Source organism: Triticum aestivum, chromosome 5B, assembly GCF_018294505.1.
Source record: "Triticum aestivum cultivar Chinese Spring chromosome 5B, IWGSC CS RefSeq v2.1, whole genome shotgun sequence".
Lineage (NCBI taxonomy): Eukaryota > Viridiplantae > Streptophyta > Magnoliopsida > Poales > Poaceae > Triticum > Triticum aestivum.
The window spans coordinates 641,798,725-641,822,225 of NC_057807.1; the positions used below are offsets into that span (position 1 = coordinate 641,798,725).

Sequence of the window (23,501 nt, forward strand, 5' to 3'; positions counted from 1 at the left end):
CGTCTCGACGGAAAGCGATACATGAAGGGATCTTCCAGAGCCCACAGTCAACCCACGCGTTTATAGAGAGGTTTACCTCTGATCTAGAGATTATATCAAGGTGGCAGAATACCCCGACAGCCGGGTCGCTACATCTCATGTAGCACCCATGACTAGACCCAAGGCACCATCTACTGGTTGCACAAAAATCCATGTTGATTCGGTTATTAGGCACGAACAAGGAGGATCAGCGGCAGCTGTCTGTAGGGATGACAGAGGGAACTATCTGGGAAGTTCGGCGCTGGTCATCTATGGTGTTTGCAATCCAACAACACTAGAGGCTATCTGCCGGGAGGCACTAACCCTTGCAGAGGATCTCAACCTGCTGAACTGCATGGTCTCCTCCGATTGCAAGCAAGTAGTTGACATATCAGAAGGAACAGGAGGGGCTCATGGTGCAATCATTAGCGAAATCAACCTCGAAAGCTACTTTCATCAATTGTGTTTTTACTTTTGATGGGCGTACTGTTAATTATGAAGCACATATATTAGCTAGATTTTCTCTTTCCCAGGGCACAGCCGCCATGTTTGGCTTGGCAATCCTCATGACCCTCGATGTATCCCACTTAATGTGGATTTTAGTGATGAATAAACTGTTTTCACCCCTCAAAAAAAAGATCGAGGTCATGCCGCCGGTGTCCTCGAGGAGGGTTAGGCCGATGCCTTGATCTGACCATGATGGCGACTCGCTCCTCCTCCTCCAGCGGCCTCCTCAAATCCACCATGCTATCATCCATTCTCTGCTCCCCCTCTTTGTTCCTTCCCTGGTGAGCCGGCGGCGGGGCGTGCTCCTCTGTGGGGATGTGGACGTCTTGCTTGGTGATGATGATTGAGGGAGTCCTGGATTAGGGGGTGTCCAGATAGCCGAACTATCATCATCGGCCGGACTCCAAGACTATGAAGATACAAGATTGAAGACTTCGTCCCATGTCCGGATGGGACTTTGCTTGGCGTGGAAGGCAAGCTTGGCGATACGGATATGTAGATTTCCTATCATTGTAACCGACTCTGTGTAACCCTAGCCCTCTCCGGTGTCTATATAAACCGGATGGCTTTAGTCCGTAGGACGAACAACAATCATACCATAGGCTAGCTTCTAGGGTTTAGCCTCCTTGATCTCGTGGTAGATCTACTCTTGTAACACATATCATCAATATTAATCAAGCAGGACGTAGGGTTTTACCTCCATCAAGAGGGCCCGAACCTGGGTAAAACATCGTGTCCCTTGTCTCCTGTTACCATCTACTTAGACGCACAGTTCGGGACCCCCTACCCGAGATCCGTCGGTTTTGACACCGACAATGATCCTACACTCATGATGTTACAACAGGAATACAACCTGGCAACGAAGCACATGTTACAACCGGAAAGAAAATATAGGTCTGCATCAGTATTTTGTTGGAGCCTTGTAAAATACAAGTGTAGATATTTATGTCCGGAAAAGCAATCCGTCAATCCAATCGCGGCCTGAGGGTGTTGGATATGACCTTGAAAGCAATCTTGTACAAGACGTTACACAAACGAAATAGGCCTAAGACTAGCCATAGTGGGAGTAACTTCAGCAGTAACATCGAGTCCAACTCAGCAAATTTGCTTATGTGACAATCTTATATCTTATCTCATATTTATATTTACTAATTGGAAGCACTAATCAGGGTTTCACGTTAATCCTAGAAAAACAAACAAAACTAGCCATCAGATCTACCTATTAGTCATTTACAACCGTGGATGAAGCATATGAAGAAATCTTCTCAATTTGTCCCACGTGAGCTCTTCTTCTAACGATTTCTAAATCTTTATTTACCTAAATTTTAATAATAAAGAGAATTGGGTTTCTGTCGTCCGTCAAAACAAATACCCTCAAAGTTGCTATAAATTACCCGCCATGCCACTCGTAAGTCAAGAAAACGATTCGTTCTTTTTTCAAAGTCATCGTCGCGCACAGTCATTTATAAACACAATACCCCACATGTATCACGGACGCACTAGTTGCTCAGTGGTTGAAGACTCATTGTTCCACCGCGCAGACCCGGGTTCGATTCCCAGGGTTGTCCTATTTTCTTTTCCTCTACCTTTTTCACACGCACCTCCTCCCTCCCACGTACGCGTTCATGGGCCGGCCCGTGGGGCGTGAGGCCCCTATTTTTTTTCATTTCGTTTTTTCTTTTCTTTTCATATTTCTGTTTTTTTCCTTCTTTAAATTAATTTGAGATTTTCAATTACAAAAAGTTGTGAGTTTTGAGAAAAATATTCAAGAAATCATAGAATGTTTATAAATTCAAAAAATGTGTGAGAAATCATAAATTTTCCGTAGTTTTTATTTTTTGGTGATTTAGAAAACTGTTCGCAAATTATAAAAAAAACACAATTTTCCAAAATTTGTTCCCCATTATAAAAAAAGTTCATTGATACAAAAAAGGTTTTGTAACTCAAAAACTGTTCATGAATTCAAAAACTATGCATGCTTTTCAAAAATTGTTCATCTGAACAAAACAAATGTTCATGAATTCGAAAACTATTCATGCATTTAAAAAATGTTCGTCTGAACAAAACAAATGTTCATGCATTTAAGAAATGCCCAAAATTTTAAAACAAATGTTTGCCGATTAGAAAAAATGTTCGTCGCTCCAAAAGTCTTTCATGTCTAGGATTTGGATAGTTTTTGGAAATTCTTTTTATGTCTAGGCGCTAGGAGTAGTTTGTGGTCCATGAAATTTGTTTTTAAAGTTTTAAACATTCTCTTGCGCGGCACAATGAAAAGTGTGCCATGCAGTGGCAAGCTCATTGCCTTGGGATTTACCACGTCGAATGCATTGCGATCACATGGACATCGCGTACATCATCAACGAGGGTGGGGAGAAAGATAAGTGAAAACATGGTGAGCCACCGTGTGAAAATAGAGGACGCTCATAATTTGGGGTATTGAGTCATACTTATTTGGCTTGCGTGTAACTTTTTTTGTCTCCCGTTGCAACGCACGGGCATGTTTGCTAGTAGTAAATAAAAAACATGCATGCAGACTCTTTCCCTCGGCTGCTTCCCCTAAACGTACGCCTCCTTCCTGAATAATCTCACGTATTTGCAAAGGAGAAAACTCCTCCACTCCGCCGAAAAAACAAATCCTCTGCAGCTTCACGGAACTTCACATCGCCGCCCTGAACGCCGGCATATCATCTAGCGATGCTCACTGCTGATCTTCCTCCCTCCATCTGACGGCGTTCCTTCTACATGATTTTATCACAAGGTACGATCTGTGCTGGAATTGATTCCAATAGAAAACTAAAGGAGCGGAGGAGTCATCTGTATGTATTACGTTTTTCGTTTTCCGTTGATTGGATCTTTATTGCACCCTAAAAACGAAAACGAAAAGCATCTCTAAATCGTAGGCACCTCCAGATCTGGTGGAGATGACCGGATGATCGAGTTTGATCTGATAACCATGCATGCCCACGTCCTGATTGATTTGTGTTGCGCAGATGCAAGGTGGTCACCTCTAGCCGATCTCTCTCTGGCAGCCAATATGATGGGGATGACCGAGTTTGATCCTGTAGCAATGCATGAGCCCGTACTGATTGATTGATGTTGTGCAGATGCATGGCAGCCGCCTGTCGCTGTGCGCCTTCACAAGCAGCGGCCATTATCTTTGCAAACCTAACGTCTCCTGTAGCGTTGTACGTACTGATGTGGTCGGCCAGCCGGCCGGCCTGGACGCCTGAACTCGGATTGATCGAATAGAGTTTCGAGTATTATCGGGTAAGCAATGCGCCTCTCCTCTGCCCGGTCATATCCAGGAGATTCTCCACCACTGATGATTGATGGCATCACTAATAAACTTGCATATACAGTATAGATGGAGCCTTATAGGGGCATTGGTCATCCGGTGATTGATTCTGCGCGCTTGGTCTCATCTCATCCTGGTGGCATGAAGGTTTATACTCAGCAATAAATTCCCTAAGATTATTGTTTTTTCTAGGAACTCCATAATTTAAGTTCTGTGGTGCGTACGCAAATGCATATATTTCATTAGAGACTTAAATTCAAAGTAGGAAACTTTATTATGTGTATCAACTTTAACTGGTAGACCTGATTACCCTAATCGTATTTGTACATCTTGAAAACGATTCTCTTATCTACTACCACTATATAAAAGAAAGAGAGGGGCAGATACAAACAATCAGACCCATCCATTATCAAGATCTAATGGCCCTGAATCCTTAGGTGTTTAACGCAAACAAGCCATGCAATAAGCCTTCATCGATCGCTAACCCACCTGCCGTTCGAAAAAAAAAAGAACCGCTGTCAACACCGCACGCCGGCACGACCCCTCGGCCCTCGCCCCCTCCATCCCCTCCTCCCAACTGACGCCCTACTCCCAATAGACGCCACAGCCCTGGCGGGCTGCCGCACGCGGATCCTCCCACGCCGTTCGCTGCCCCCGCTGATCCTCCCACGATCTGGATAATGATTGTCCCATCTATTTCCCACGACGCCCCAGCCCCGCGGCGTCCTCACGCGATGCCCGACCTGCTGCCCTAGCTCCGGTGGCCACACTGCCCACGACGCTGACGATTTCTACTGGTAGGCCGCGGACGACCGAGGCGCCGAGGCGGAGTTCCAGGCCATCGAGGCAGCCTACGCCGTCGAGTCTGCAATCCTCCTGCCCACGACGCCGGCGACGGCGACGCCCAACACCGCCAACCTGTTCGTCCTCGAGAGAATCTGGTCCGTGCAGCCGGCGGCGTCGCCTCTCCGTAGTGGATCCTGTCGCCTCCAAACATCCAAGGTGCAGGTCCCCTCCCCTCTTCTTGTTTCCCCTATCCCTTTTTTTCAAAAATTTCTGAACCCAAGACAAAATACGTCTATCCACCCACGTTGCGCTCGTCGTGGATATTGTACGCTTGGACCAGCATCAACATGACGTCTATTATCCATCTACCTGCATGGTTGGGCTAGCCCTTGTGTACGTCCATGTTGCCCTAGGCTTCCAATCGGTTCAGGAGAAATCCGTCTTTCATGTACGTACCTGTCGGAAAGCATAAAACACTCCAGCGAGTGACTTTCGGAGTTCGCTGTTGTGACAAAAATTGATACCAGATCACAGGTTGTTGATCCATGATTTTCAAAAAGCGAGTACAAGATCATGGTGTTACTGACGTTAGGAGATAACTGATCTATAATCCACTTGTCTATCAAGCCTCTGTCAATGGTATTTCCAATTATCAACAACCCCCCTCTTTTGTAGTATTGACAAATACTACAGTTTCTTTCATCGCCCAAAAAAAGCACCCTGTTTTGGTAAGTGTCAGCCATGTTTATAACCCATTTGTAAGATCTGGCACATGAAATTTAAGAACAATGCATCAACAAATCTTAATTAATTTAAGATCATATCTCAGCAGTGTGTATGATGTAGTGTGCAGTTCTCAAACTCTTGATATTTATGACGCCACACAGTTATAATGGGTCGTGTTATCAGTAACTACACAAATGTATGGTCTTTTCAAAGAAACCAGTTCTGTTTTATACAACCAATGGCCTAATTATTTTATCTCCATTCCCCTTCTAATTAATCTGTTCACTTACCTTTCCATTTAATGTGTGTATGATGTTTCCATGGTCATTGATTATTTGTACAGGAGATGATGTGGGGCCATGGGTCTTGGTATTTTCTTCCTTCAATAATTGCATCGGCGCATGTGATTCCTCCATGGAGGCTTAACCTGTTCTTGTGATGAAGGGTAAAAGAAGCAGCAAATCTGATGTTTTGTGTTCTCTAGCTTTTCTGTATAACCTTTTACCCTTCAACGAGTCCATCTAAGAAAAAAAACTTCAAACAGAGAGACGGAGAAACAAGCCAGGAAAGAAAAGTGACCACAGTAATCATTGACAGAGGTCATATGTGAGGTTCACTTAGATTTTTTCCTAACCAATATTTGTTACATATTTCTGCCGCATGCATTTTATTTTGACATTTATATTTTATAGAACCAGTATAGTTTGCTATTGGATAAGGACTTTAACTAGCACTACATCGATATACTGTTGCACCTAACACATTAAAATATGGATAAATGGCTAAGAAGTTGAAGGTGCTGAATGTTCTTTGTTAAACTGGAAATGATTTTTTCACAGTAGCAAACTTCAATGGTCTCAAAACTGGTAGTGTATATCATTTCTATACAGTTATTTCCGTACCAAATATGCATATCATTCCGATTAAAACCATTCTGATTGTTCAACCCCCTAAAGAGTAATTGACATTGCGATTTATGTTGCTTTGATACATTGATAACCAAATGTTGAGTATCCAGAAAAGCGGGTATGCATACGACCCCCCTCCTATTGTGCTATATGTATCAAGGACGTTGTTTGCTGTCTTTATTATTTGAGACAATTAGATATGTGTCTTGAATTATGTAAGATGTATTTTTTGGTTCCTAAAAGGCATTACATAATGAGTGTGGTCTGCCATTTTTCCCACTCGATGCACATATGAAGCCTAAAGTCTTGTGATCAAAGTTGTTTATGCCTAAACCAGTCTATTTTTGGTAATCACATGTATCAGATTGTTTAACATTGGTTTCAGATTGGGATGTGACTGAGTTGTCATCGTGATGCAACGGAGGGTTAAGACAAGTGATGACGAGGAAAGGCGGAGGCTTGATATAGATGCTACAGCTGTTGTGGCGGTGGTTGAAGCTTGCGATTTGGATGGTAGAATTATGTTATGTTTACAAGGCCAGGTTAATAAAATAGAGAATGCACTTGGAGAGATGGCTTGTGTTGATTCTCACCAAATTACTTACTATTTTGTTCAGCAGTATGGACTGAACTGGGAGAAGGAAGCAATTAATAATTTAATTGAGAAGGCATATGTGAAGCTGCAGTATATGAGCTAATGTTTAGGTACATTATTTCTCCAACCATTCAAACTTCAAACTGTATATCATTGTTCTAAATAAGGTGGAATATATGTGTTGCCATAGCTATTCTACTTTGAGTTCAAGCTTTGAATATATAATTTTCGCTCAGTAGTTTGTGCTTCTGTTGTGCAATTGAATCATCACAAAATATGTTGTATAATTTTGGCTTGGTAGTTTGTTCCTCTGTTGTGCAACTGGATCATCACAAAATATGATATGAAGTCTTAATGTGGTGCTTTAAATTACAACTTCAGTTCAAAGATTTAGGTTTTCCATGTATGACAATATGGACGAACATGTCACTGTTATCCTTAGCCCGTCCAGTTTTCAAACAACTGTGGACAGCACTAGAATACATTGTTAACTAATTTTTTTAGGATGCACAAATGGACATACCATATGATTATTTATTAAGTGCACATTGTTTTCAGATTAATTTTGTTATTGTTTCATTTATGTGTAGACTGAAATTGCATGAGTACGTGCTTTCTCCATCATTATTTGTGACCCAATTGCCATGACCAAACACATGTTGTAGACAGATGGCCATCTTAGTATACTTGCACTCTGATAAATTCTAGCATTTCGTCAAACTCATTTAAATCTTTTTTGTGGATGTGAGCTCTCAAATCTGCTTGTAATATTAGTCGAAACGTGCGTTGCACGTGCACACTTACTAGTTTCTTCTATATTAGACCACAAATATGCCAGTATGTATGAACGAAAACGATTGATGCAATAGTAGTTTTTTTAGCAATTGAATTTATTATTCTTTAAGTTTCAAATAAAATGGCTATTTGGCCCAATTAGCATGTGCAAGTATGCTTTATGCCGAGAAATATTCTATAATTAAAAGTGCAAGCTCACATTTGATATGTCATGGTCATATTTTCTTTAGCTTTCCTACACCATATTTTTGCATATCAGACTTCACAATGACACACAATCCACTGGAAGCAACCCCATGTGCTTTGCACGTATTCTCAACGGGATCCAAATAATCCTTGGCAGTAGAGAAAGTGGTTATCCGTAGATACTTTCTATTTGCAAGTCCGGGAAACTGGTAGTTGGTAACACATTGATATCTGAATTTATTCTTATATATGTTTACGTGGATGTTCATATACTGAAATTCTTTTTGTTTTCTGTTGTTCTCTTATAACTTGGCCTGAAGGATCAACCTTCTTCTAAGGTCCAGTTCAGAAGAAGAAAAACAGCCTTCCAAGGTGTTACATATACTGTTATCTATGCAATCCAAATTGGGATTCTCATCTGGGTAAGCACAAAAAGCTGAACGTTTGGTATTTTCTGGGTTATAATATATATTTTCATAATGCATAGAGATCATAGGAAATAGTATTTGAGATAAGTTAACAACCCGTTATGAGTTTACTAATACTATCTCACGCACATCTGCCGAATATCCGTCACAAATATTTTTTGTGTTTTGATGTGCACATGACTATATATACCTTCAATATATTGGGCTAATTCGTGATATGGAATCTCCAAAAAGAATGTGGTATGAAGATCACAAAAATGTACAGACGTTTTTATTTTATATTTTTTATCTCATACGTGATATGCACCATATAACATCATTTTTTCTGCTTCTATTGTTATAGTATTAATTGAAGCTGAAGAACAATGATCCCTGTCGTGTGAGTGGTCTTGCAAGATGTGAAAAACAGTCTAAATTTTGTACTATTTCCCATTTCATGCTAGAGTCAAACAATTCAATCAAGTTTGAATATTTTTAAATAGGTCCCTTAGGCAACTGCTTTTCTTATGTACTGTGTTACGTGTCAGTTTTTATAGAAAAGAGTAGTTGGCCGTTTGGCATATAAATGAAGCAGTATTCATGAAAGCTACTCCCTCCGTTCCAAAATAGATGATCCAATTTTATACTACTAAAGTTAGTACAAAGTTGATATATCGATTGAAAACATGAAGTGACGGTGCAGATATCTTTGATGCAATCTATTATCATTTCTTCTTCGTGGACCAAGGAAAACCACCGATTATATTGTGTAGTAGCTTTTAATTTGGTATAATAAAATACTATATGCATGTATACTTCGGTTTCCGGGTTCATGTGCATGCATTAACTAATTATTCTATTTGTCGGGTATGCTGCAAGTGTTATCACAAAAAAAAAAGGTATGTAATGCGACCAAATAAGGAAAGAAACCGACCAATTGTCTCTGGGTGTTCTCTCAAAAATTTTACAATCCTGTAGATTTTTTATATGTACATGTCAAACAAAAAAAGTGAACTCAGACGAGAGGCCGCACAGGTCCATCGTGTTTAAATCTATCAAACAATGAAAATAAAGCTTGCCTAAGTAAGGAATACAACTTTAGTTTTAATCAAAGAAACAAATTCCATATTGGCATTTCAAAAAGCATGACAACCTTCACAAGATGAATGATAATGCTGCAAACAAGACACATCAGAATTCAATAGCATACATATGGAAGTGTATGGAAAATATTTAAAAAAAATAACTTAATTTTTTAAATCTAAAAAATATTTTCCATTGAAAAATTGCTAATGATTTTTCATTTGCCACAAGTGCTAGCCCGTGCAGTTGCACGGGTTGATGACTAGTGAGTTAATAATGAGAGAGGTAGTTTGAGTAACTTAGCTAGTTACTGTAACATCACATGTTTCAATGTAATATGAGACTATAACCTAATAAATGAAGCTTTGCATGACACCACACTTATGTTACTACCCATTATGAAGATAGTAACATAGTTTAGGATATATGTATGTTACTCTTCATTGTGGCTAGTAGTCTAAACTGGGGCAATAAATAGACGCGAAGCCAAGTGGTAGCACGATTTATTGTTCAATTGGAATATCCCCTACGCTCCCGCTATCGCCTCCGGGTTTCCCCCTGCTTCGACCGATCTCTTGGTCTGCGCGCTCCATTGCCTTCCAGGCGGAGCCCCCAGATCGTCCCTTGATGGCGTCCCCCTCGGATGCCAACTCTGCCGCGAGCGGTGGCGGCGTGGCGGCCGCCAAATCTGATTTGGAAAACTACTTTGACCAATAGGATCTCAACGAGGAGGAGTTCGAGGATGTAGAGATCGATGAGGAAGATCCTGAGATTAAAGAAAGCGTCTGGTGGCTCGCCTTGGCTAGGGTTCACACCGACAAGAATTTCAGCCAATCTGCGTTCTATCGTCCAGGCATCCGGCGCAACACGTAAGGTTTCGGCCTGTTGTCCCTAATCGGTTCATCGTCCAGGCATCTTGCTTGGGGGATTGGGAGCGTATGATGATGTAGGGGCCATGGTTGTTCCGCAATTGGGCGGTGTTGATGTGCCCATATGATGGGTTCAGTAGAGGTGAGGATGTAAGCTTCGTTCACATGCCAATATGGCTCCAAATCCACATGTTACCTGACCCTTACTGCAAGAAGAACATTGTGGAGAAGCTACTGAAGGGTGCAGGCGATATTTTGGAGATGCGTCTGAACAGAAACACTAGAGGTGACTATATAAGGGTGCGTGTGAATCATGACATTCAACAGCCTCTTATGAAATTTGTTAGTATCATTCGTGCAAAGGAACGACAGGTGTATCTGGTTCGTATTAAAAACTAGCCAGGTTTTGCAAGGTGTGCGGCCTTGTTGGTCATGAGCATAAGGAGTGTGGACTAGGGATCCATGACGAGAAGAAGCTCAAATATGGAGACTGGTTGTATGCAGATGCACCTAACAAGCCTCGGGCAGAATCAAACCCTGGCAGTATGGCCGGGTCGCGCCCTTCACGGGGAAGAGTGGAAGTCATGATGCTCCACCTAGTCCCGGTCGGGAGAGGCTTGATCCTGATACCTTGGACACGGCTTCAAGCCCGGTGAAGTATCCTAAAGACATGATGGAAGTGGACAAGGACCCCAAGAAGAGGTTGAACATGGATGCGGCTGAACTTGGTAATGCTTCAGGTCAGCCAAAATTGATGCTTACTATCACTGATGGTAGCGGTATTGATCTTAAGGAGTCTAACTCGCCTACGAGCAGCAGCTCAAGCAGTAAGCGTGTGAAAAACTCCAAAGACAGCAAATATAAGATATCGGCGGCCTCCCTCGAGGAGGACCGCCGGATGCAATGAATATACTCGCTTGGAACTGCCGGGGGGGGGGGGGGGGATCGCCGGACAGTTCAAGAGGTGTTGGCCCTCACCAAAGCCAATATCCCCAAACTAGTCTTCTTAAGTGAGACTAGGCAAGATGTGGTTAAAATGGAGAAGCTCAAGTGGAGACTAGGTCTAAAAGGTTTTCACAATGTAAATAGCAAATGGTAGGAGCGGTGGTTTGGCTCTGTTTTGGGATGAATCTCTCAAGGTGACAGTTTTGGACGCTTGCTATCAGTATATTGATGTGCACGTTGATGATGTGGGTGGAGGAAACTCGTGGAGAGGAATGTTCGTGTATGGCGAGCCTAGGGTCGAAAACCGGCAATCTATGTGGGATCATTTGACTAGGCTTCGAGCTATCTCGCAGGATCCGTGGGTGGTATGTGGAGATTACAACGAAGCTATGTGGCAGCATGAGCATCTCTCCAGGACCCTGCGATCACAAATGTTAGCCTTTAGGGACTGCTTGTTGTCTGAACTTGAGGACTTGGGCTTCACCGGGTTTCCATACACATACAATAATGGGCAGGAAGGTGACAGGAATGTTCAAGTGAGGCTAGACCGCGCGTGCGCAGACGAGGCCTGGCGTAATCTTTTCCCAGCAACCAAAGTGAGTCACTTGGTCTCTCCTTGTTCTGATCATAGCCCTCTTCTTGTTCAGTTGGATGTAGGTCAGAGGATCAAGCAGCAAGGTCGGTCAGTGCGATATGAAATTATGTGGGAACACCATCCGGGTCTACCTGAGGTGGTGGCGAACTCATGGGCAAAGAACAAGCCTGCCGGTGGTCTAGGTTCGGTAGTGTTGTCCCTGAAACAGCTTATGAAGGATTTGAAATCATGGAGTTCTGCAAATTTCGGCAATGTATTAAAGGATATTGAAACCCTAAGAAGCCAACTAGATGACCTTCAGCTAGCAGGGGCGGATCGGGATCTTATTCGTAGCAAGATGAACCAGCTTGATGAACTCCTTTATAGAGAGGAGATGATGTGGCTCCAACGGGCGCGTATTACGTGGCTCAAGGAGGGTGAGCGAAACTCCAAGTTCCTCCACCGTCGAGCAATGTGGAGAGCGAGACGAAATCATATTCAACGTCTACGGACGAATAATGAAACTTGATGCACTGTGCCGTCCAAGATGGAAAGGATGGCGAGTTCATATTTCAAGGAAGTTTACACAAAGGATCCAACACTTAATCCTGATGTGGTGCTGGATTGTATTACTCCCAAAGTTACCCCAGTGATGAATGAATCTTTGAGTGCGCCGTTCTCGGAGAAGGAAATATCTGATGCGCTATTCCAAATAGGGCCCCTTAAGGCTCCGGGGGTTGATGGTCTACTAGCTCGCTTTTATCAGCGGAATTGGGGGGGGGTGCTATGGACATATATTATTTCGGCAGTCCAGGAATCTTTTGATAACGGAATTATGCCGGATGGCGTGAATGACACGACAATTTTGTTGATTCCTAAAGTTCCTCATCCCCTCGAACTAAAGGATTTTTGACCAATTAGTATGTGCAATGTGGTTTATAAAATTGTTTCCAAATGCATGGTGAACAGATTGAGACCCATCCTAGGGGATCTTATTTCTGATAATCAAAGTGCCTTTGTACCGGGTAGGCTTATTACTGATAATTCGATAATTGCTTTCGAATGTATTCATTATATTCAGTCATTAAAGGAAAACTCTCCTGCCCTGTGTGCTTACAAGCTCGATCTCTCCAAAGCGTATGCAGAGTAGATTGGATATTTTTGGAGAGGGCTCTTCTAAAGTGGGGCTTCTCACAGACTTGGGTCTCACGAGTAATGGCATGTGTCTCTTCGGTCAGTATTCAGTGAAGTTCAATGGTAAAATTTTGGAGTCCTTTACTCCATCCAGAGTTTACGACAAGGTGACCCATTATCCCCCTTTCCTTTCCTCTTCATTGCCGATGCACTTTAAGCTTTGATCAATAAATCTATGGCAGAGGACGGTCTGAAAGGGATAAAAATATGTAGATCTGCTCTAGAGATTTCTCATCTGTTGTTTGCAGATGATTCACTCTTGTTCTTCCAAGCTTCAGAACAGCAGGCACATCTGGTGAAAGGTTTGTTGAGCACTTTTGCAGCGGCAGGGGCCATTTGATTAATCCCTCGAAGTGTTCCATCCTATTCTTAGATCATTGCTTGCCTACGGTTGCATCCGAGGTAAAGAGAGTGTTGGAGATTACGCAGGAGGTTTTTGAGCCTAAGCACCTAGGCTTGCCTGTGCCGGAAGGTAGAATGCATAAAGGTAAATTTGAAACAGTTCAAGAAAGATTAAGGAAGAGATTGGTTGACTGGAGTGAGCAATACATGTCTTCAGGCAATAAAGAGATCCTAATTAAGTCAGTTGCTCAGGCTATTCCAGCTTATGTGATGAGTGTGTTTAAGCTCCCAGCTTCTGTTTGTGATGAGTTAACCCGCTTGATGCGTCAGTACTGGTGGGGCATTGAGAAAGGGAAGAGTAAGATGGCATGGCTCAGTTGGGACAAGATGAGATTACCTAAAGCTATCGGAGGCATGGGCTTCAGAGATATGAGGGCTTTTAACCAGGCACTGCTTGCTAAACAGGCCTGATGACTCATTGATACACCAAATAGCCTATGTGCTAGATTGTTGAAGGCAAAGTATTTTCCTGCAGGGCATTTGCTAGACACGGTTTTTTCCAATAGCGGCTCAGCAGTTTGGAAAGGAATATTGCATGGTCTGGATTTACTAAAGAAGGGTATTATTTGGCTGGTAGGGGACGGTGCTTCGATCAGAACCTGGAGGGATCCATGGATCCCGAGGGCCTCTTCTTTTCGCTCTATAACGCCGAAACGTTCATCCCACCTGAACCGTGTTTCTGATTTCCTTGATGAGCATGGTGCATGGCGGATGGAGCGACTAAGGCAGAGTTTTTGACAGATGGACATAGATTTTATCCTGAAAATCAGAATGTATCCAAGGCAGCGCTGTGATTTCATTTCTTGGTATCCAGAGAAGACTGGACAATTTTCTGTGAGGAGTTCTTACAAATTGGCTACATGTGATCATGACACAGCGTTTGCGGGAGGTGCTTCTTCTTTGGCACCGAACGACAAGAGATCAATATGGAATAGTGTGTAGAAGTCATCGGTGCCTCTGAAGATGCGGATTACAGCTCAGAAAGTGGTTTCTGGAGCGCTGCCGACAATACTTTGCAAAAGAGTGTGGTTTTGTGTAGCTGGAGCTACACGGTACAGATACATATCTAAGCGCTCTACATGTCCTTTATGCGGTGTGGAGGAGGAGAACGGTTTCCATGCTTTAGTTGCTTGCACTCACGCGCGCAATATATGGTTGGGAATGAGATCCCGTTGGCCCCTACCGCCGGATGATTTCTTGGTTAACTCCGGCAAGGAGTGGTTATTGAATCTGCTTACTTTGTGTTCAGAAGATGTCCGGGATATGGTGGTCATGCTGATATGGCGTATCTGGCAGTTGAAGACAGATGCTTCACATGGTAAGGAATGCCCACCGGTGGACGTCACTGTGGATTTCCTGGATAGCTATCACAAGTCTATCAAACTCGCTGGACGCTTTAGTACAGACGAGATAATCAAAGGGAAGATGAGTGTGTCCGACCTTGGGCCTGGTAAGTCAGAGACTCGCCACCCCGCTCCGTGGCCAGCACCAGCGCCGGGCACCGTCGCCCTATCCGTGGATGGGTCATTTCGGGACTCGGATGGGTCTGCCGCAGCGAGGATGATTCTTCGAGATGAGTCAGGTGCAGTGTTGTTCACCGCTTACCGTTACATCTTCCATTGTAACGATGCTTTGGAAGCGGAGTTTCATCATTGTCTAGCAATGGTCTCATTAGATCAGCTTATGGTCATTTAGTCCTTGAGATAAAGGAACTAATGAGTAATAGGGAGTTTTTACCTCAAAAAATTCATCGTAGCCAAAATTGTGTTGCAGATCGGTTGACCAGTTATAGCCGCTCCGAGCGGACCACGGATGTGTGGGTACGCTCGGTTCCACCCTATATCGAAGAGTTGTGGCCTCTTGATTGTAACACTTCCTTTTACCCCGGAAAAAAAATGCTAGCACGATTTGGGGTGTGGGCTGCGTGCTAGGAAGAAAGCACGATCGATTCGGCCACCGCAGCGCAGCGGTTCACGGGCCAAATTTTGATGCGCCGCCACGCGCCCCGATAATCCTTCATCATTGCCTCTGCCGCAGCGTGCGTTAATGGCGATTAGACGTGGTGGGGCCGCGCGAGAACGTGCGCCGGTTCCGCGAGCGCGAGAGGCAGGAGGAGGAGGAGGAGAATGCGATGCGACGACCCCGGTCCGTACGTCGATGGCACCGCTCCGGCTCCGCTGCACGCGTGTACCGAGGCGCTCCCCGCTCCCAGTCCCTGACACGCGGGCTCGTGCCTGCCTGGCTCCGCATGTCATTGGCATTTCTCTTATGAGCGATACGTCCGCGAGCCCATCTTTCCGTCTTTCTATATAGCTAGCGTCGCCCAAGCCGCTTCACCTCCAAAAGGCTTCGCTCTCCTGTGCCGCTGTCAACTCCATAGGTAGGGTACCGACCTAGCTTGTCCATGTCTGCGCGAGGCGGTGGAGGTGGCAGGCGCGGCGGCCACGGCCGCGGCGGCGAGCCCTCCGGAGCGCAGGAGGGTGGCCGCGGACGGGGTGGTGGTGGTGGAGGCGGCCGAGGGACGGGACCGGGCGGGGACCTCGGTGGCGAGCGCGGCCGCGGAGGACACGGACGCGGCCATGCCGGCGAACAGGAGCCACATGGCCGACGCGGCGGGGGCGGCCGAGGGAGCGGCCGAGGTGGCGAGCGCGGTGGACATCGCGACGACGCGGCGAGAGGCCGAGGTGGTCGAGGCGGCTACACCTCGTCGCCCTCGCAGCCTGCAGCTGGCGGGAGGGGTGGCGTCGCCGCTGTAGGGGAGCACTACCCGCGTTACGGTGGCACTGGACCTGGCCGAGCCGGCCAGCCAGTGGCGGCCCCGACGGCGGCGGTGGAGGTGCTGGGTGCCGAGGTGGAGCGGATGATGGTGCTCTCTAAGGCCGCAGGCGAGCGGCCGTCGTCGTCGTCCTCGGCTCCGGTGGCGGCGGAGGAGCAGCGGAGGGTCGTCATGGAGCCTCGGGTGCCGGCGGCGCCAGCGAATCTGCCGCCGGTGTCGAGCAAGGCGGAGAAGTTCCCGGCGCGGCCGGGGTTCGGGACCATCGGGCGGAGGTGCCGCGTCCGCGCCAACCATTTCCTCGTGCAGGTCGCCGACAAGGAGATCTACCACTACGATGTACGTATGTTTGAACCCGTTACGTTCGGTGATGTTCTAAATATTCACTCTCGCAAATAGTATTCGTAAATATTTTGCGCGTATCTTTGTGCATTTTTTTTGACATGATCTTGTGAATTGAATTCGTTATAAGCTGTATTTTGAACCATCAAGTTGATTTGGATCAAAATAGAACCACTCACATGTTTATGTCAAAGCCAATCCAAATGTTAGTAAAGAAACAAACAGATACCAAAATCAGGCAACTTATAGTAACAAGTTTCATGCAAATTTTAAGGTTCGCCTTCAAAAGTGGGTGAATAATTTAGTTTCTGCAAGCACATGCATGGTTAATTTTCACCTTCAAAAGTGGGTGAATAATTTGATTTTTACAAGCACAACATCATGGTTAATTTTCACCTTCAAAAGTGGGTGAATAATTTGATTTTTACAAGCACATCATCATGGTTAATTTTCACCTTCAAAAGTGGGTGAATAATTTGATTTCTGCAAGCACATCATCATGGTTAATTTTCACCTTCAAAAGTGGGTGAATAATTTATTTCTGCAAGCACTTCATCATGGTTAATTTTCACCTTCGAAAGTGGGTGAATAATTTGATTTCTGCAAGCACATCATCATGGTTAATTTTCACCTTCAAAAGTGGGTGAATAATTTGATTTCTGCAAGCACATCATCATGGTTAATTTTCACCTTCAAAAGTGGGTGAATAGTTTCTGCAGGCGCATCATGCTCATGGTTAATTTTCAGTATAACAACCATCTTCCTCTTGCGCAGGTGGCAATTGATCTGGAAACGAGGTCTCGCGGATGGAACAGATCAATAATCAACGAACTAGTTAAATTGCACAAGGAACACTTGGACGGTAGGCTGCCTGTTTATGATGGAAGGAAGAGCCTATATACTGCTGGTGCACTGCCATTCAAGAGCAAAGTATTTGTCGTCAAACTTGCTAATGCCGCGAAAGCGAATAAACGGTAGAACGAAGACATTTCAGTTTTCCTTATTGTGATCAAAACCTGCTTGTTCATGTAATGGTTTTTACATAGTACTAGTTCTTGTGTTGTAGGGAGGAGGAATACAAGCTGACCGTAAAGCTTGCTTCAAATCTGGATATGTACAGCGTTCGGCAGTTTTTGGCTGGTAGAAGCAGGGAGCTTCCACAGGACACTATCCAAGCTCTCGACATCGCCCTAAGGGAGAGCCCCACAACAAAGTAATCCATTAATACTTTATTGATGTGGAGTAGAAAATTTTCATTCTCTGAGTTACCCTGTTTTCATTTCTTATATTTGTAATTCAAAATTTTGTTTGCATCTTCTTTAAATTGAAACAGGTATGTATCGATATCTAGATCGTTCTTCTCTCAGTCATTTGGACATGGTGGCGCGATTGGCAACGGTGTCGAATGCTGGAGGGGTTATTACCAAAGTCTTCGGCCCACACAGATGGGATTGTCACTAAATATTGGTACAGCTGTGCCTAAATGTGTTCTTGTGACCTGAAAACTCTTGTGTTCCAAAGTTTATAGTGTCTTGGAAAAAAGACTGTCATTAATTTTTGTCATTTGATTGTTTCTTCTCAGATATTTCTGCAACGGCATTTTACAAGGCCCAAGCAGCGGTGGAATTTGCTCTTGAATATCTGAATATCCGAGATGCTTCAAGGCCCTTGATTGATCAGGATCGCATTAAGGTATGAGTGATGCTGGCTTATTGTTCTCCTTAACTATTATTTTTTCTTCTCTCTTTTTTGAAAAGGAGGTTAAACCCCCCGGCCTCTGCATCAGTGTGATGCACACAGCCATTCTTATTAATTACTATTTTTCTTCTGTCTACCGAACTAACTGTTGCATTCCCTTTTCTTTTCTGCTTTATATAGTTGAAGAAAGCCCTTAGAGGTGTCCGGGTTGAGGCCACTCATCGGACGGATAAAACCATACGCTACAAGATCACTAGTGTATCCTCAGCTCCATTGAAGGAATTAATGTATCTATTTACTTTTATACCTTGTTTACTTCATGCACTTTCTTTACCTTTTCATTTATTTAGTTCATGACACTGTTAAATGAATTGTGATTATTTATTGTGTAGGTAGAAATGAGCTCAACTGCAATTTTCCTGTGATTGTTTGCTATTGCAGATTTGATCAAGATGGTGTGCGCGTATCAGTAGTCCAGTACTTTAAGAAGCAATACAATTACACTTTGAAATATACCAATTGGCCATGCCTTCAGGCTGGCAGTGACAGCAGACCGGTCTATTTGCCTATGGAGGTGCTTATGGCTGATCTTCTTTTGTGACTCGCTAACTTTTGTTTTTGTAGTTAAATCAATAGCTTGTACATATGATTTCTTCAGGTTTGCAGCATTGTTGGAGGGCAAAGATATTCTCGGAAGTTGAATGAACGCCAAGTTTCAAGCATACTAAAGATGGCATGTGAAAGACCAGCTCAACGGGAGAGCAGTGTTCTAGAGGTGAATATTAGCCCTTATTTCTCATTTACTCCGCAGTTGGTATTTGTAGCATAGCATAAGTGTACAGTTTTGCATTGCTCTTATATCAACATATTTGTATGCGTTTGATTTGAGGATATATGATCTGATTCCTTCTTTTTATCTTCCCAGATTGTTAATAGGAATAATTATGGCAATGATGAATATTCCAAAGAATTTGGCATGAAAGTCATGAACCAACTTGCATTGGTCGATGCTCGTGTACTACCTGCCCCAAGGGTAACTGCTTTTTTAAAGAAAATGTCCTTGCTGTTTTTACATACATTTTTATTTATTTGACCTCTTCAATATTTCTCCTGTTGTTAGCTTAAATATCATGACTCTGGACGGGAAAAAGAATGTAATCCTTCAGTAGGACAATGGAACATGATAAACAAGGTATTATACCCTAGACCCTATTTCCTTGTGACATAAAATTTCATTTGTCGGCAACATTGTTATGCTCAGTGTTTATGTTTAGTATTATCAATATCACTTTTGTCTTGCATGTTATTTAGCACTAACATGTAAGTGGAGAACATTTATGTCAGTCTCTAAACTTCTTGATATATGATATCATGCATTCAAATGATTGTATATACTTAATTTGCCTGGTTGTTTGTAGCGATGTTTCTATATCTTTTGTCTATTTCATTTGCTTTCTACATCAGTCTTAGTAATTCTAATTTCGTTGTTTTTCCCAGAGAATGGTGAATGGTGGATCTATCAACTATTGGGCATGTCTAACTTTCGCGTCTCGACTTCATCCAAACGACATTGGCATGTTTTGCCGTGATCTGGCTCACATGTGCAATAGCATTGGCATGGTAACCTTTTCTTCTTCTGGAATGAACCTCTGTCGCTAGCATCATATATACTGACTGAATAAATTTTCCTGTTGTAGGTAATGAACATGGAACCATGCGTGAATATCACACAAGCGCGCCGTCAGGACACTGTGGAGTCTGCAATCAGAAATATCCATAGGCATTCTGCAGAAGTGCTCACTAAGCAAGGTCTAGAAGGGAAGCAACTTGAATTATTGATCATCATATTACCTGATATTAGTGGTTCTTATGGTATGCTCTATGAATTGATTCCCTGAGCTGATATCTGACTATTTTAAAATAGAAATCAGTTTTAATTCCAAATTTCTGCCATCTAATGCAGGAAAGATAAAACGGCTCTGTGAAACCGAGCTTGGAGTAATAACTCAGTGCTGCTTACCCAAGAATGTTCAGAAGGGTGGGAAACAATACCTTGAAAATCTTTCTCTGAAGATCAATGTTAAGGTATGAATCAACTGCTAGCTGCTTGACAATCAGGCCTGCGGAATGCTGAGACCGTTGCTATTTTGTGATTAGGTTGGAGGTCGGAATACGGTACTTGAAGATGCTTTGTACAAGAGGATACCCCTTCTGACTGACGTGCCTACTATAGTTTTTGGAGCTGATGTTACCCACCCAGCTGCTGGAGAAGATGCATGTCCATCTATTGCAGCAGTATGCCATTCTGCTCTCTCCCTCATCATCTCACAGTTTGTTAATTTGCAGTCTGTTTATTTGACAAGAGACGGTCAGAGTCAGATGCACTAATGAATAGCACTCGACTTCCGTTTCTATTTGTTTTTCTCACTTTTGTGCTTCAAGGAAGAAACATACTACATATCTAATTTTCATTTTACTTTGTGTGGCTAGTACAGATCCTCTTTTTCTGTTTGCCGTCTTGGCACCGTAGTATGAATGCATCATAGAATTTGTAGTTTTTGAACTAAGGCTTCTACTTCCTCACATCGTAGGTTGTTGCATCTATGGATTGGCCAGAAGTAACAAAATACAAATGCTTGGTCTCTTCACAAGCCCATAGGGAAGAAATTATTGCCGATCTTTACGCAGAAATAAAAGATCCACAGAAGGGGCTTGTCGGCGGTGGGATGATAAGGTAATGCAAGATATGGAAGTATTTGTCTGGTTTTCTCTTTGCAATAGTAACTTTTAAATTTTGAAAATTTGCAGGGAGTTGCTTCTCTCATTCTACAGAGCAACTGGATGTAAACCTCACAGAATTATATTTTATAGGTTTGTAAATCAGTCTTTGTTTTTCAAGAATCAATTCTAGTCTCCGCTTAATAGGAAAATCCACTTAAGAGCTCGGGCTCCATGGAGCCTGAATTTTGAACAATTCAAGAACCATAGTTTAAATTCCAAAAAATTCTGGAATCCAAATATGCATAGGTATGTAATGTACATGTGTTTAAATTTTCATGGTGCTGAATCATTTAATATGCAGAGATGGCGTTAGTGAGGGACAGTTCAGCCAAGTGTTGCTTTATGAAATGGATGCAATTCGCAAGGTTCTTCTCATCCCTCTGACCCTCTCTATATAAGGCTACATTGGCCTTTTATTTTCTGTTTCATGCCTTGTATCGTTTTGTAATTTGTTTGCTGCACCATGTTCTTCTTGTTCCCAGGCTTGTGCTACTTTACAGGCTGGTTACCTCCCGCCAGTCACATTTGTTGTTGTGCAAAAGCGGCATCACACTCGCCTATTTCCTGAAAATCATCGTGCGCGGGATCTGACGGATAGAAGTGGGAATATCCTACCCGGTAAGTTTACTTGGTTAGCATAATATTGGTATGATCTTGTAGATTGAATGTGCGAGTCTGTTCCGGTAACAAGATTAAAGTATCGAGTGTGCTTTGTCCTCAGGTACCGTCGTCGACACAAAGATATGTCATCCTACTGAGTTTGATTTCTACCTCTGTAGCCATGCTGGCATTCAGGTGATGTTACATGATCCACATTTCTGTGAAGTCCCATAATATTTCTATTGAACTGGGGAGTGAATAGCAAAAAACTACCACATTACGGGTAATCGTTCCAAAAAACTACCGCTTTTTTAATCTTTTTAAAAAAACTACCACAAAATTGTTCTGCTGTTCCAAAAAACTACCATGTCACACTGATGACTACTTTGGTTAACTTTAAACGTTATTATGACAGCTCGGGTCCACTCATTCATGAAGACATGGTACTCGTCTCGAAACTGAAGCTTCTTTGTTTTCCATTGGACAGGGAACAAGCCGCCCGACACACTATCACGTTCTTCTCGACGAAAACCGTTTCAGTGCTGATGCCCTGCAAACATTGACCTACAATCTTTGCTACACGTAAGCCACTCTAAGCCAGTTTCCTCCATGATCAATGATGCATAACCAGCATACTGTTGTACCCTGTTATCTAACTATCTAACTTTTTTCCTCCGACGGTTCCTCGCTCGCAGCTACGCCCGGTGCACGCGATCGGTCTCTATAGGTAGGCATTTAACCTAGTCTTCAAATCTCTGTATCAGCTTGCAAGGCAGATGCTCATGATTTTAGACATCAGCAATGTCTTTTGACTTGCTTCTGATTCTGGTTATTGCTACCGTGACAGTTCCTCCGGCGTACTACGCGCACTTGGCGGCCTTCCGCGCGCGCTACTACATGGAGGACGAGTTCTCAGACGGGGGCTCGTCGTCGGCCACAGCCCGGTCCGCGCCTGCGAGGCAGCTCCCCAAGATCAGAGACAGTGTCAAGGAGTTCATGTTCTACTGCTGATGTATGTTTGTGTACGTACGTGTCTGCTGATCCCTTGCTGGCAAGAACTACGTAGGGTCTCCATGCCTTTTGCCTATGGTTGTGCTGCAGATGGCTTGCTCGAACTAGAGCTGTCTCATCGATGCCTTTTGTGGTTTGTGTGACGTGTCGCCTGCAAGAACTGTAGTTTTAGGTTGGTGGGAGTGGGAAGGCTTTGGGAGTACGTAATTTTGGAGTCATGGCTTGTATCCTGGTGGGTACATTCTTGTATATTTTGGGAAAACACTCTGTATGACACTGTTGGCGAGCTTCGAAGTGACATCAGTTGTGGACGTGTCTGCTCTCAGTTGGAAAGATTTTCAGCTAGTTCGCTGTCGTGATGACGAGCCTGGCATCCTTGGTACGTTGGGCTTTCGGTGCACGTACATAATGTTGGAGTCACGGCTTGGTCACGCGCCCACCGATGGCCTCTTCGTGACGGCAGCCTTTATATTTGTCACCTTGGGTGATATTCTTCACCCCTCTTTATTTTAACATAAATGCACCGTAAGTTTACGTCCCGTAAATTTTGTCTTATTTCAGATGTAAAAGAGATTAAAAAATATTTTATGTTATCTAAATTAAAAATGTAAAAATATAGTGTAAAATATACAAAAAATGCTATTTTTTTGTTTTATGATGACCTATATTTTTCTTTTCTTATGCCAAATTTTATGTACTAAATCACTATGAGTGTAACTATTTGTATTTCTTATTTATGAAATGATCGTAAAATTACCTCGGATGAAGAATAACTTATTCTTACTATGCGTTTTTTTACATTTGGGGATTAGTTAGTTAGAGACAGGTCTCTCTGACGAAACGCTGGGCGAACTTGCCACACGGCGGTGGCCGGCATGGTTCGCCGCGGATCTCCGGACGGCGAAGACTCTCAGATACTGCCGTGGTGAGGTCGTGCTGGGCGTGAACCCGACGGTACATCTCATCGACGAGCGGGGGTGCATGGTGGACACACGGTCCAAGGGAG

The 23,501-nt window shown here is 43.5% G+C and overlaps 1 protein-coding gene and 1 long non-coding RNA gene across 4 annotated transcripts; both read left to right on the forward strand.

The window, feature by feature from the left end:
• Positions 1-3,086: 3,086 nt before the first annotated feature.
• LOC123117337 (uncharacterized) lies at positions 3,087-9,654 on the forward strand. Of its 3 annotated transcripts, XR_006457346.1 has the most exons (7): positions 3,087-3,283; positions 3,516-3,522; positions 3,630-3,967; positions 5,676-5,777; positions 6,626-6,782; positions 6,858-6,945; positions 8,137-9,654. It is a non-coding gene; the product is annotated as an uncharacterized lncRNA (long non-coding RNA). The 3 variants fall into 3 exon arrangements; XR_006457345.1 differs by having other exon boundaries at positions 3,516-3,967; XR_006457347.1 differs by having other exon boundaries at positions 3,516-3,967; positions 6,626-6,753.
• A 3,693-nt stretch (positions 9,655-13,347) lies between these two features.
• On the forward strand, positions 13,348-22,857 carry LOC123113852 (protein argonaute 12). The gene is made up of 22 exons (XM_044535169.1): positions 13,348-16,402; positions 17,180-17,379; positions 17,472-17,618; positions 17,739-17,872; positions 17,988-18,097; positions 18,284-18,390; positions 18,545-18,677; positions 18,762-18,878; positions 19,029-19,136; positions 19,224-19,295; positions 19,601-19,723; positions 19,801-19,975; positions 20,067-20,188; positions 20,261-20,398; positions 20,695-20,837; positions 20,912-20,974; positions 21,186-21,249; positions 21,367-21,502; positions 21,606-21,679; positions 21,972-22,066; positions 22,180-22,211; positions 22,332-22,857. Exons 1-22 carry the CDS (start codon positions 15,695-15,697, stop codon positions 22,493-22,495), a joined length of 3,165 nt encoding a protein of 1,054 aa, XP_044391104.1. The 5' UTR covers positions 13,348-15,694; the 3' UTR covers positions 22,496-22,857.
• Positions 22,858-23,501: the final 644 nt, after the last annotated feature.

Coding starts and splice junctions, on each gene's coding strand:
- LOC123113852 (XM_044535169.1), top strand. CDS start 15,695: ATGTCTGCGCGAGGCGGTGGAGGTGGCAGGCGCGGCGGCCACGGCCGC. Junction 19,137..19,223: donor GTGTACTACCTGCCCCAAGG/GTAACTGCTTTT, acceptor TCCTGTTGTTAG/CTTAAATATCATGACTCTGG. Junction 21,680..21,971: donor GTAGCCATGCTGGCATTCAG/GTGATGTTACAT, acceptor TCCATTGGACAG/GGAACAAGCCGCCCGACACA.